Source organism: Euphorbia lathyris, chromosome 9 (assembly GCF_963576675.1).
Source record: "Euphorbia lathyris chromosome 9, ddEupLath1.1, whole genome shotgun sequence".
Classification (NCBI taxonomy): Eukaryota; Viridiplantae; Streptophyta; class Magnoliopsida; order Malpighiales; family Euphorbiaceae; genus Euphorbia; species Euphorbia lathyris.
In genome coordinates, this window is record NC_088918.1 from 26,683,348 (window position 1) to 26,697,080 (window position 13,733).

The 13,733-nt window shown below is 32.8% G+C and overlaps 1 protein-coding gene and 2 pseudogenes across 1 annotated transcript; 2 read left to right on the forward strand and 1 right to left on the reverse strand.

Moving 5' to 3' along the window:
* Positions 1 to 394: 394 nt before the first annotated feature.
* LOC136205152 (pentatricopeptide repeat-containing protein At3g18970-like) lies at positions 395 to 1,729 on the forward strand (annotated as a pseudogene).
* A 527-nt stretch (positions 1,730 to 2,256) lies between these two features.
* LOC136207305 (light-inducible protein CPRF2-like) lies at positions 2,257 to 4,198 on the reverse strand (annotated as a pseudogene).
* Positions 4,199 to 10,151: 5,953 nt separating this feature from the next.
* LOC136207306 (pentatricopeptide repeat-containing protein At3g18970-like) lies at positions 10,152 to 11,060 on the forward strand. Its single transcript, XM_065998587.1, has one exon. It carries the CDS (start codon positions 10,152 to 10,154, stop codon positions 11,058 to 11,060), a length of 909 nt encoding a protein of 302 aa, XP_065854659.1.
* Positions 11,061 to 13,733: the final 2,673 nt, after the last annotated feature.

Sequence of the window (13,733 nt, forward strand, 5' to 3'; positions counted from 1 at the left end):
CTGGATTGTTCATTGCAGATCCTGTGGCAGGTGCGGTAAAGTTCTGAAATTTGATAATTATTCAACTGAAGCCACATTTGTGAAAAATTCTTCGGGACAGGTATGCTATTCCTTTGCGCCATATGTTTATTGTTCGATGAAACTGTCTTGCTTTCCACGTTTTTCTCTCGCTCTCGTAGCTTGCTCGACCGCGTGTATATCCGTTTCCTTCCAAATGACCCGTTAATGCTGTTGTTTAAGCTGTTCTGTTCTACTGAGAGCCTGTTCAGGAGGATTCCTACTTCGAACTGTTATTTCTGCCTGTTTGTTCCAATTCTGGTTGAAAGCTAAGACTTTGAAGCTTTTTTTCCATGAATGTTCATCCTTAAAAACTTGCTCTTTTTACTCGCATCAAATGCCTACAAGAAATGTTGTTACTTGGAATGCGATGATAACAGGTACACCTCACAAAGGGAAAAAGCCAAAGAATGTGCCTTTGATGGTCTGATGTTGTTTAGAGAAATGTTGATTGATGTTTGTGGAGAGAAACCGAATGATACTATAAGGGTTTGTGTTCTCTGTGCAATTTCTCAATTGGGTATGCTTGAAATAGGGGTTTGCATTCATGGGTATATGGAGAAGACTACTTCTACCCCTGAAAATAATGTGTTTATTGGGACTGGTTTAGTTGATATGTACTCCAAATGTGGCTGTTTAGACAATGCTTATGCCATTTTTGTACAAATGAAGGTAAAGAATACTATGATGACAGCAATGGCCACTGGGTTAGCAATTCACGGGAGAGGAAAAGAAAGCTTTGAGCTTTTAGATACTATGATGACATCTGGTGTTAAACCAAATGCAGTGACTTTCACTAGCTTGTTTTCAGCTTGTTGTCATTCAGGCTTAGTTGAAGAACGGCTTCATTTGTTTAACAATATGAGGGGAAGATATGGTGTTGAACCTCAAATACAGCATAGATGTGTGGTTGATCTGCTTGGAAGAGCAGGGCATTTAGGAGAAGCATATGAACTTATAAGAGGGATGCTAGCGAAACCTGATGCCATATTGTGGAGGAGTTAGTTGAGTGCTTGTCAAGTTCATGGGGATTTTGTGTTGGGGGAGAAAATTGCAAAGATACTCTTAGCCTTGGCTGTGGATTTAGAGGATAGTGCTGGTGAGGACTATGTGGCTTTGTCTAATGTTTATTCATTTGCTGAAAGGTGGGAAGATGTGGAAATGGTGAGGAAAGAAATGAAGGTTAAGAGGGTAGAAACTAAAGCCGGTGCTAGTTTGGTTCATGGCATTAGCAATTAATTACCACAAGCTATATAATTAAGGTATCAGAGACATGAAGCATATTGGGGGATATGAATTAAGAGATTGACTGGAATGGGAGATAATATGTACTGGCAGATAGTGCACTGATTTACACTGCATAGCAATGTAATATATAGGAAACAAGATATCATTAACAATTGGAATAAGCTACAAATCTAGCTTATGGTTCTTTCATGCGAAGTATAATTTTAAATCTAACGTTTATCAAACAGTGTATTATAAGTTTCACTGACACAACATGAAATTTCTCGTGAGAAAAAAAAAATCATTTTCCGTTAATGAGGTTTCAATTTGCACTTTCTGTTCAATGTTAAAGTTAAGATTGCATTGTTTTGTGTGCAATCCGCTTTCGCCCAATAACCATATGGCTAAATTTATAAATTATTTCTAACAATTGGGAAATCCTAGTTTCAAAGATTAAATCCTTAACCATTCATTTTTCTATATTAAATCTCAGAATTTTATGGTTTCAAAGATTAAGAGCTTAATCTTTATTTCTTTTGCATACTGAGCCTCTACTAATAGCTCCGTTAGCTAAACCATTTGTGGGAGTTATTGCTCTCGCAATTCCAACCTATGAACAGTTAAGGCCAGAGATCTCCCCAAATATGCAGCTCCACAGGTTGCGGTTTCAAACAGCCATTTTTAATTACTACGACCAGCATCCATTGAGTAACTAACAATTTAATCTTTCCACATATTGAGCTGTCGCTATTTACCGAAGTAATTAAAGAGCTTAAAGTGTGAGATTTAAAGATAAAGAAAAGAACTTAAGCCGTAAAATAAAATCATGAAAATTCAGATTCAGTCAGTCAGTTCAGAAAAATAAATCATCTAAACCGTGAGCTCTCAAAATTGCTAGGAAAACAGCATATCCTTGTACAAAATTGGCTGTTAAAATTGATAAGCTCTTCTATACAGCTAGCTGTCACCACATGATCAATTTAAACATTGAATGCTAAGAATTGCACGGTGATTCCGCATCTAGTTAACATAAAGAATATAACTTTTTACATACAGTTGCACATAAAAATGACACTGGAACACATTGTTTTATTGACATCGACAACATAATTCAGTAAAACTTTCATACTTACATTATTCTGTTACTACTGTTCTCCCTTGGACTGCGCCCTTCCAGGAGTTGCATCGCCACGAATACGCTTCTCCAAATGCTCCAAGCTAGCCACTCGCTGCAAGGATGCTGTCCGTCCCATCTTGCTCCCTGATAATGTTGTTGCTCCAGAATGTGGCTGCACATTTTCAGCTGAAGAGATGTCTGCCAAAGAATTGTTCACTCTTGGGTTATGAGTAGGTATATGATTATTGGGAGGCTGATAAAAGTGGTGCTTTGGGTCATTTTGGATAGGAACACTAGCATCTGTTGATGTTTCAGAAGGGCTTCCATCAAATGATGGCATGCTCACAGTTGATATCTCAGGCATCACTTGAAACATTGTATTTATCCCTGTAATCCTTTTGACTGTCTGCTCGGCCATCGTCACCTGGAAAATTCAATAATTAAGCGAAACGGGGAAGATAGAATATCAGTTTCAGCCCCGGTTTTTGAGAATAAACCATCTGTCAAACTACTTCTGAATCATACTACCTTTGCTCTTAATGTCTCAACATCAGCTTTTAAAACTCTGTTATCAACAGCTGCATCATTGTACTTCTGGCTTATGTCACTAAGACGCTTTAGCAGAGAAGAATTTTCAACTCTCAATTGTGAAACCTATCAATGAACAAAACTTAGCAGATGCATACAAAATTGGAATAAAAGGGCAGTTCAAAGAAATAAACCTGTGTCTCCAGCTCAGTCAAATGGGCCTGCTTTCTTCTTCTTGATCGCCGGGCTGATTCTCTATTAGAAAGCATCCTGAAAAACACCACATGATTCATAGAGGACACAAGTTACATATGGAAGTATTCATAAAAGGGCATAATTTCTGGCAACAAACAAAAAGAATTGTTGCCAATTAAATTCGAAACACAGCAAAAAGGATCTGTCGCTCATCTAATAATATGAATACTAATTGGTCATTCAGGTTAAACAATCCTACAGTATTAGCAACAACAGCAGCAGAGATAATGAGTACCTCCTAACACGCTTTGCATCGGCAGGGCCCATATTCTCAGTCAGTTCTGTTTCTCCTTCATTTTCATCATCTTCTGACTGTTCTCTTGATGATCCACTAGTTATCATTTCACAGGAACTCCATTTTTCTTTTGCATGCCGGGTAAGGAGCGGATACTAATAGCTCTGTTGGCATCATCTTGTGACCTGGATAAGTCAAGTCCACCTTCTGCATATGCAATAAAAGAACCAGCAAATGTTCAAACATATTAACCATAGAATTTCAAAGCAACCATAAAAATTATGATAGAATGAAAAGAAAGAAAGAAAGGGAACAAAATGTATAGCCCTGACATGTGGCATCCAAGTATGAACACAGCTAGATTATCAATGAGGGATTGCTAGGCAACTCTCAACTTTCAGAGTGGTCCTTTACCTTTTCAATAACATGGCAGACTATAAAATAACATTTTACGAGTTCAGGTTAGCCAACAGGATCAACAAAGTAACTGATAGGAAGGTTCGTGGAGAGAAAAGCATCCGAAATTTCTTAGAGGTGCTCAGATCACATTGCAATAGAGCAACATAGACATAATCATCCTTATGACAATGTAAATGGCTACACTGTTCAAAAATCAATATCTTTTAGCTGCACTTCCTAAAATTACCTCTTTTTTTGTTCGGGGGGAGGGCGGATTATATAAACTACTTCAAGAACTATTATTATCCTTCAGAATTTTGAAAATATTCATGCCAAATACTGTTACAGTTATCTACTTCTGCAACAAGGAACGAAATCATAGTCCCAATGTGTAATCTACACGTAGCATATTCACATCCAACGGAGTGGCCTAAGAGAAGGGTAGAGTTGGATTCCTTATATAAAACCAGCAGATTAGATAGATTTCTTTCTTCTTCCATCAAGCATATTAGGCTGAGGTTTCAGTTTACAAGCGAGTTGGAAATCAGATTCTTTTCTTCTATAAATCTAAAGGGTACTGCTAACTCGTTCTGATATGGTAAGTTGTCTGTTCTGTACAGCAAACAAGAGGTCTACTACAGAACTTTCTTTTAGTTTTTGCATACGTAACACAAAAAGAATTTGAGACCACGGATCATTAAGCTAACACAAAAAGAATTTCATAGTATAAGTGCCACTTTTGTTCGGATCTAAAAAATAACTGCTAGGAAGGTTTTGGAGAGAAAAGCATTCGGAATTTCTTAAAGGTGATCAGATCACATTGCAGTAGAACAGCATACACATAATCATCCTTATGACAATGTTACTGTTACTCTTCTCAAAAATCAATATTTTCTAAGCTGCACTTCCTAATAATTACCTTCTTTTTCATTTGAGCATTATATAAGCTACTTCAACAACTATTAATATCCTTCAGAATTTTGAGAATATTCATGCCAAACACTGTTACAGTTATCTACTTTTGCAATAAGGAATGAAATTATAGTCCCATTGTGTTTTCTACCTATAGCATATTCACATACAAAAGGAGCGGCCTAAGAGAAGGATAAAGTTGGATTGCTTATATAAAACCTAATCAGATTAGATTTTCCAGCTAAAAGAAAGGTACTTTACGGAATTTGGCTTTTGTTCATGTCAAAAATATTAGCAAGAGTGAAGATCCTGTTGGGAATTTTTCTGGATTGCCACGATTCAACGGAAGCAATAAATCTCAATTTTATTGAATTTATGAGGTTTACAAGGGGGTGTTCTCTAGAAACTTTCTAGAGTTATAATGATATAAAAAAAAAATAGTAGCACTCAGGTGTTATAAGATGGATTTCTTCCTTCTTCCACCAAGCATATTAGGCTGAGTTTTTCTAAACAAGTGTTCAGTTTACAAGCGAGTTGGAAATCAGATTCTTTTCTTCTATAAATCTAAAGGGTACTGCTAACTCGATCTGATATGGTAAGTTGCCTGTTCTGTACAGCAAACAAGAGGTCTACTACAGAACTTCCTTTCAGTTTTTGCATACATAACACAAAAAGAATTTGAGACCACGGATCATTAAGCTAATGTTTCAACAAGGATGACAAAAAGTCATTTACTCTTTTACATTCCTTCATAATTGTATTGACTTCTGTCTGCCTGCCTGAATGAGTCCATTCACATTTACTTGTTTTTAAGAAGATGAACCTTTCATACAAGAGCCCCATCCATTCAGTGTAAAAGCTTAAATTGATGTTCCATCAAAGAGTAATTGTACATATCCAAATATGTTGTGATATTTTCTTTGAATTCACTCATTTTGGTCTAATTAGTACTAGTCAATTTTGATTTTTTAATGGATTTGATTTGTACAAGACAATTTCAATTATTATTAAATAAATATTTATAATAGGATCGTGTTGGATATTTTATTGATTTATTTATAATATTTCAAATTGTTTATTTATATTTATGTTTATGTTTGTTGTTGTTATAAGGTCAAAATTTGTACAGATTTATTTCTACCGTATAAAATGGATTTAATTTGTATAAGGCAATTTCAATTATTATTAAATAAATATTTGTAATATGATCGTGTTGGATATTTTATTGATTTATTTAGAATATTTCAAACTGTTTATTTATATTTATGTTTATGTTTGTTGTTGTTATAAGGTCAAAATTTGTACAGATTTATTTCTACCGTATAAAATGGATTTAATTTGTATAAGGCAATTTCAATTATTATTAAATAAATATTTGTAATATGATCGTGTTGGATATTTTATTGATTTATTTAGAATATTTCAAACTGTTTATTTATATTTATGTTTATGTTTGTTGTTGTTATAAGGTCAAAATTTTGCAGATTTATTTCTACCGAATAAAATGGATTTAATTTGTATAAGGCAATTTCAATTATTATTAAATAAATATTTGTAATATGATCGTGTTGGATATTTTATTGATTTATTTAGAATATTTCAAACTGTTTATTTATATTTATGTTTATGTTTGTTGTTGTTATAAGGTCAAAATTTTGCAGATTTATTTCTACCGAATAAAATGGATTTAATTTGTATAAGGCAATTTCAATTATTATTAAATAAATATTTGTAATATGATCGTGTTGGATATTTTATTGATTTATTTAGAATATTTCAAACTGTTTATTTATATTTATGTTTATGTTTGTTGTTGTTATAAGGTCAAAATTTGTACAGATTTATTTCTACAGTATAAAATGGATTTAATTTGTATAAGGCAATTTCAATTATTATTAAATAAATATTTACAATATCATCGTGTTGGATATTTTATTGATTTATTTAGAATATTTCACACTGTTCATTTATATTTATGTTTATGTTTGTTGTTGTTATAAGGTATTCCTAATAGCTTTTATTCGTCAATTTAGTTGGTCACGGTTAGATTTGCAATTATTGAAATATTCAAATTTTTTTCTATATTTTCAATTTGCTATCTAAACATGGTAATGAAATATATAAGCCTAATTTAGCCAAGAAGATAAACAACGGATTATCTTATTTCATTGTATCAAATTCTTATGTAATCATACGTAGGTTTGATTACGTAAGTGCTTACGTAGTGTTTGCGCGTCCATCCCCCCCCACCACACACACACATCGCACACACTACGTAAGCACTTACGTAAGCAAACGCTCACATTCATCATAGTGTGATGAATGAGAGCGGGTTAAAAAGAACATTAAACGGGTATAAAAACAAGAAAGAATTGGATAAATGCATAAATCAATATTTCACTAATTACATTACATCTTTATTCTGAGCAAAACAATTGATTTTGGTGAAATATATATATATATATATATATATGGGGTGAGATCCAGCGTAACAATGACTTAAGTTGTGATAATGAGCTTATTGTGTGACATAACAAAACTACGTAGTTTTGATGATAATTAAAAAGGGCAAGGTGTCAAATTGGTAAATAAAATGAAAGAGATGATAGAGAAAATTGTTTTATTTCTTTTCTTTAAAATACATTTTCCCGACATCTCTAACATCGTTTTTCGAAAATTTTAATACTATTAGACTCGTCTAAATTAGACGGTCATTTTAAGATCCCTGAAGCTCAAGTAAAAAAAATTTCGGTGAACGGAATCCGGATGGGCGTTTTCCGGCGAGAAAAAAAGTGCCCAGAAAATTATCAAAAAATGCGAAAACATGTAAAACATTATTTTAAGAAACTTTAATTCTTGGCTCAAAGCGAAATTCCTTACAGTTTTGACCTAATAAATTGTTGAAGCATGTAAAATGGATAAAATTAAGGAACAAGTTTTATTGGGACTAAACCGTAAGAAATCCCGCTTCGACCCAAGAATTAAAATTTTTTAGAATAATGTTTTACATTTTTTAGAATTTTTTTAGAATTTTCTGGGCACTTTGTTTCTTGTCAAAAAACGCCCACTCGGATTCCGTTCACCGGAATTTTTTTACTTGAGGTTTAGGGATCTTAAAATGACTGTCTAATTTAGACGAGTCTAATAGTATAAAATTTTTCGAAAAACGAGGTTAGAAATGTCAGAAAAATGTATTTTAAAAAAAACAAGAAATAAAACAATTTTCTGTTGGAACAATATAAGTATTATGTTGGAACAAATGGTACATTGATTTGGAACAACGTAAGTAGGACACAAAACGTATCCAGAAAATCATCAAAAAATTTCAAAACATGTAAAACATTATTTTAAGAAACTTTAATTATTGGCTCAAAGCGAGATTCCTTTCAGTTTTTACCCAACAAATTGTTGAAGCATGTAAAATTGATAAAATTAAGGAAAAAGTTTTATTGGGACTAAACCGTAAGAAATCTCACTTCAACCCAAGAATTAAAGTTTCTTAGAATAATGTTTTACATTTTTGAGAATTTTCTGGACACTTGTTTTCTTGCCGGAAAACGCCCACCCGGATTCCGTTCACCAGAATTTTTTTTACTTGAGTTTCATGGATCTTAAAATAACCATTTAATTAAGACGAGTCCAACGGTGTAAAATTTTTTGAAAAACGAGATTGGAAAAGTTGGAAAAATGCATTTTAAATAAAAAAAATAAAACAATTTTCTCTTTCCTTTTATTTACAAATTTGCCACCTCATTTTGGTTAATTACAAAATTGGTCATTGTCACACAATAAGACTTGTCACACCATAAGAAATGTGTCACACATGATCTCATCTATATATATATATATATATATATGGCAAAAAGCATCCTAAGGCCCCTGATCTTTCATTGTTTGGTGCATTAAGCCCTCCATCTTTTATTTAGACACATTAAGCCCCTGAACTTTCATCATTTGGTGCATTAAGCTCTGGATCTTTCATGCAGACACATTGAACCATTGATCTTTCATATATGGATGTATTAGGCCCTTCCGTAAATCAATTAATATATAGGTTTATTAAGGGCATGTTTGGTTAGGTTTATATAAATGCAACGTTTCACATTTTCTCTGGACACTGCAATATTTTGGAGCTTTTCACGAAAAACTCTTTTCATGAACAGTTGTTTGTAGTTACTTGTTATTGATAAAATTACCCTTCTTATTTTCACAAAATGTGCTTCAATTTTAACATTATTTTTATTTTTAGAACATAATTATCGAAAAACAATGTTTTATTTTTTATTTAAATTATTTTTATTAATTTGTATAATATATTTTTTATTTTAGAATTTGTTATTTTTAGAACATCATTTATTGTCACACCAAACATGCCCTTAATAACCTATATATTAATTGATTTATGGAAGGACCTAATACACCCATATATGAAAGATCAAGGGCTGAATGTGTCTAAATGAAAGATCGAGGGCTTAATGCACCAAATGGTGAAAGATCAGGGGCTCAATGTGTCTAAATAAAAGATCGAGGGCTTAATACACCAAACAATGAAAGATCAGGGGCCTCATAATGCTTTTTGCCTATATATATATATATATATATATTGGTGATTTTTAAATTATTTTTATTGAATTTTAAATATATTTTAAACATACAAACAAGCATTAAGTAACAGGAAGCATTCCTAAAGAAACCCCAATAGGTGGTAGTTTTCGTGTCCGTCCACTACAACATATGTCGATTAGCTATTTCCGTTATGTCGGAGAACCGTCGTGCCATCTTCGGTAACTAGAATACAGATTTGATCTTAATCTATTCTTTAAGCATACTAATAACACTCATTCATGGATAGAAATACTTCATTAATCAACAAAAGATACTTACAGTCGTCGTTTAATGGATGGCTAGGCCTGCAAGAGGAATTACTTACTCATTAACATGAGCGAATAGCTTGTTCTTCCCAAAAACATTCTTCCGACAATAATATAAAAACATAGAATAAAAACTGATGGTGGTGGAAAACGAGGCACCATTACAATAAGACTCCTATCCTATTTATACCCACTTTCTGACATCAACCCTAATTACAAGGGTAAAGAGTCACAAAAGGTAAATACAAGGACAAGTGAACAATCCTCCTACACTTGGCACAAGATGGAAGCTGTCTTGCTTTCGACATTTTTCTCTATTTCTCTATCTCCTGTAGCTTGCTCGACCCGCGCGTTTATCCGTTTCCTTCCAAATGACCCGTTAATGCTGTTGTTTAAGCTGTTCTATTCTATTGAGAGCTTGTTCGCGAGGATTCCTACTTCGAACTGTTATTTCTGTCTGTTTCTTCCAATTCTGGTTGAAAGCTAAGACTTTGAATCTCTTTTCCATGAATGTTCATCCTTAAAAACTTGCTCCTTTTACTCGCATCAAATGCCTACAAGAAATGTTGTTACTTGGAATGCGGTGATAACAGGGTACACCTCACAAAGGGAAAAAGCCAAACAATGTGCCTTTGATGGTCTGATGTTGTTTAGAGAAATGTTGATTGATGTTTGTGGAGAGAAACCGAATGATACTATAATGGTTTGTGTTCTCTCTGCAATTTCTCAATTGGGTATGCTTGAAATAGGGGTTTGCATTCATGGGTACATAGAGATGACTACTTCTACCCCTGAAAATAATATGTTTATTGGGACTCGTTTAGTTGATATGTACTCCAAATGTCGCTGTTTAGACAATGCTTATGCCATTTTTGTACAAATGAATGTAAAGAATGTATTGACATGGACAACAATGGCCACTGGGTTAGCAATTCACGGGAGAGAAAAAGAAAGCTTTGAGATTTTAGATGCTATGATGACATCTGGTGTTAAACCAAATGCAGTGACTTTCACTAGGTTATTTTCAGCTTGTTGTCATTCAGGCTTAGTTGAAGAAGGGCTTCATTTGTTTAACAATATGAGGGGAAGTTATGGTGTTGAACCTCAAATACAACATTATGGATGTGTGGTTGATCTGCTTGGAAGAGCAGGGCATTTAGGAGAAGCATATGAACTTATAAGAGGGATGCCAGTGAAACCTGATGCCATATTGTGGAGGAGTTTGTTGAGTGCTTGTCAAGTTCATGGGGATTTTGTGTTGGGGGAGAAAATTGCAAAGATACTCTTAGCCTTGGCTGTGGATTTAGAGGATAGTGTTGGTGAGGACTATATGGCATTGTCTAATGTCTATTCATTTGCTGAAAGGTGGGAGGATGTGGAAATGGTCAGGAAAGAAATCAAGGTTAAGAGGGTAGAAACTAAAACCGGTGCTAGTTTCGTTCATGGCATTGGAAATTAATTACCAAAAGGTATATAATTGGGTAGCAGATGTGCAGAACTATCAAAGTTGGAATGTGAAAGATAATGTACTGGCAGATATGAATTAAGATATTGATTGGAATTGGGGATAGATAATGTACTGGCAGATACAGTGTATAGCAATGTAATATAGGAAACAATCTACCATTAACAATTGAAATGCATATATATGTGTTGGATTACGTAAGTGCTTACGTAGTGTGGCACACACTACGTAAGCACTTACGTAAGCAAACGCTCCCATTCATGAATGGGAGCATTTGCTTACATAAACAGGTATAAAAACTGGATGAGAATTGGTTAAATGCATTAGAAAAAAAACACAGAGGCAATGGAACCTATGTTTTGTATGAAAACCAAAGGGGATACCGCATCCAACGATGCAGCATATGATTGCTTTATCCTGGAGTTTGATCCTTCTGATCAAACTCCTACTAGCTCGAATCCTCCGTTGTCCTCCTCTAATGATGAAGTCGTTATTGTTGCGGAAAAAGGCCATGTATTTTTTTTCTTTCTTTTCTTTGTGCTATTCCTGTGAATTGGATTTCCCTCTATTAATTTTACTAATTTTATGCTTTATAAAGTTTGGAAATTGTTTTAGTTTATTTAATTGATTGAGCTAACCTTAAATTTGTATTAGACTTCCCATCAGAAAAGAAAAAAATTGAATTAGATTGACTATCTCTACTTGGTCGTATGTAAGAGTTGGATTACGTAAGTGCTTACGTAATGTGGCACACACACTACGTAAGCACTTACGTAAGCAAACGCTCCCGTTCATGAACGGGAGCGTTTTACGTAAACAAATGCTCCCGTTCATGAATGGGAGTGTTTGCTTTTACTTTCGTAAACAGCTATATAAACGGGTTAAGATTTGGTTAAAAGTATTAGGATTAAAACATAGGCAATATGTTTTGTATGAAAAGTAAAGGAGATGCGAAATCCAACGATGCATCCTACGATTCCTACATTCTGGAGTTTGATCCTTCTGATCAAACTCCTAAAGGCGAGGTATGCTTTTTTCTTTTTTCTTTTCTTTTCTTTTCTCTGTGCTGATTTCCCAGAAATTAATTTAGGTTTTTGTTTTTGATTAGGTGGCTTGCAGAGATTATCCACATGCGAGGCATATGTGCTTACACAAGTGCATACGTAGGTTGGATTACGTAAGTGCTTACTTAATGTGGCGCACACACTACGTAATTGGTACTCGTCAATTCAAGTACTTGATTTTGGTCCAATTGGTTCTCGTCAATTGTATAAGGCAATTTCAATTATTATTATTAAATAAATATTTGTAATATGATCATGTTGGATATTTTATTGATTTATTTAGAATATTTCACACTGTTTATTTATATTTATGTTTATGTTTATTGTTGTTATAAGGTATTCCTAATAGCTTTTATTCGTCAATTTGGTTGGTCACAGTTAGATTTGCAATTATTGAAATATTCAAATTTTTTTCTATGTTTCCATTTTTTGATTTTCAATTTGCTATCTAAACATGGTAATGAAATCAATATTTCACTAATTACATTACATCCTTATTCTTAGCTAAACAATTGATTTTGATGAAATATCTCTAATAAATCTTATTAATAATTGTGCAATATATATATATACAGTAAAACCTCTATAAATTAATAATGTTGGGACTATAGAATTTTATTAATTTAGAGAGTTATTAATTAATCGATAAATTAATAATTATTAATTTATAGAGTGATTTTAAATTTTTTTTAAAATAAATTTTAAATTACTAATTTAAATAAAGTTTTTTTATCTAAAATCAATGAACAAATAAAATTAAACGTGCATTATATAAGTTAATTGAACTTGGAAGTTCATTGTATTTATGTTAAAAATATTCAATGTATCATAGTTAATGAATTACTATATAAATTTATAGGGAGTGTTGTTTCAAACCATACCAAAAATAGGCTTCTCATGAATCTGTCACAATGAATTTAGAGGAAGCAACCATAGAAGAGATTTATGAACTTGAGGGAATGATTGGTCAGCTTGGTAACCGCAATCCAATGGATGTCAATCAAATATTGGATTATCCAGGTGAAAATAATGAATGCTCACAAGTCCAAAGTTTAGAAGAAATTGTGTCGGGCATTATGCAAAATTCAATTGAGGATGAAGCTGATGATGATTCGGTACCTTTGAAACCAGTCACAAGAAAAGAAACAATTATAGCATCATCCACTCTTTACAATTTTTTGTTACAATTTGACAAGGATACACCGAAACTTTTGAATGCACTGAGAATGGTTAGAGATGAAATTTAACTAGATTTAAATTTCAAGAAAAAACAAAATACTATAGATTCATATTTTGCTAAATTCTCCTAAGTATATATTTCTCATATGTATTTGAGAAATTATTAATTTATAGAGGTAATAATACAATGTATTTATCAAGGGTTGTTCCAGAAAATTATTATCTTATTAATTTATTAAAATTAATCATTTTTTGAACTGGCCCAAGTCGGAACCAGAAAAATTTATTATTTTAAAGAGTTTATTAATTTATCGAGTATTAATTTATAGAGGTTTTACTATATATATATATATTTGTTGGTGATTTTTAAATTAGCTTTATTGAATTTTAAATTTATTGTATCAAATATATAAGCCTAATGTAG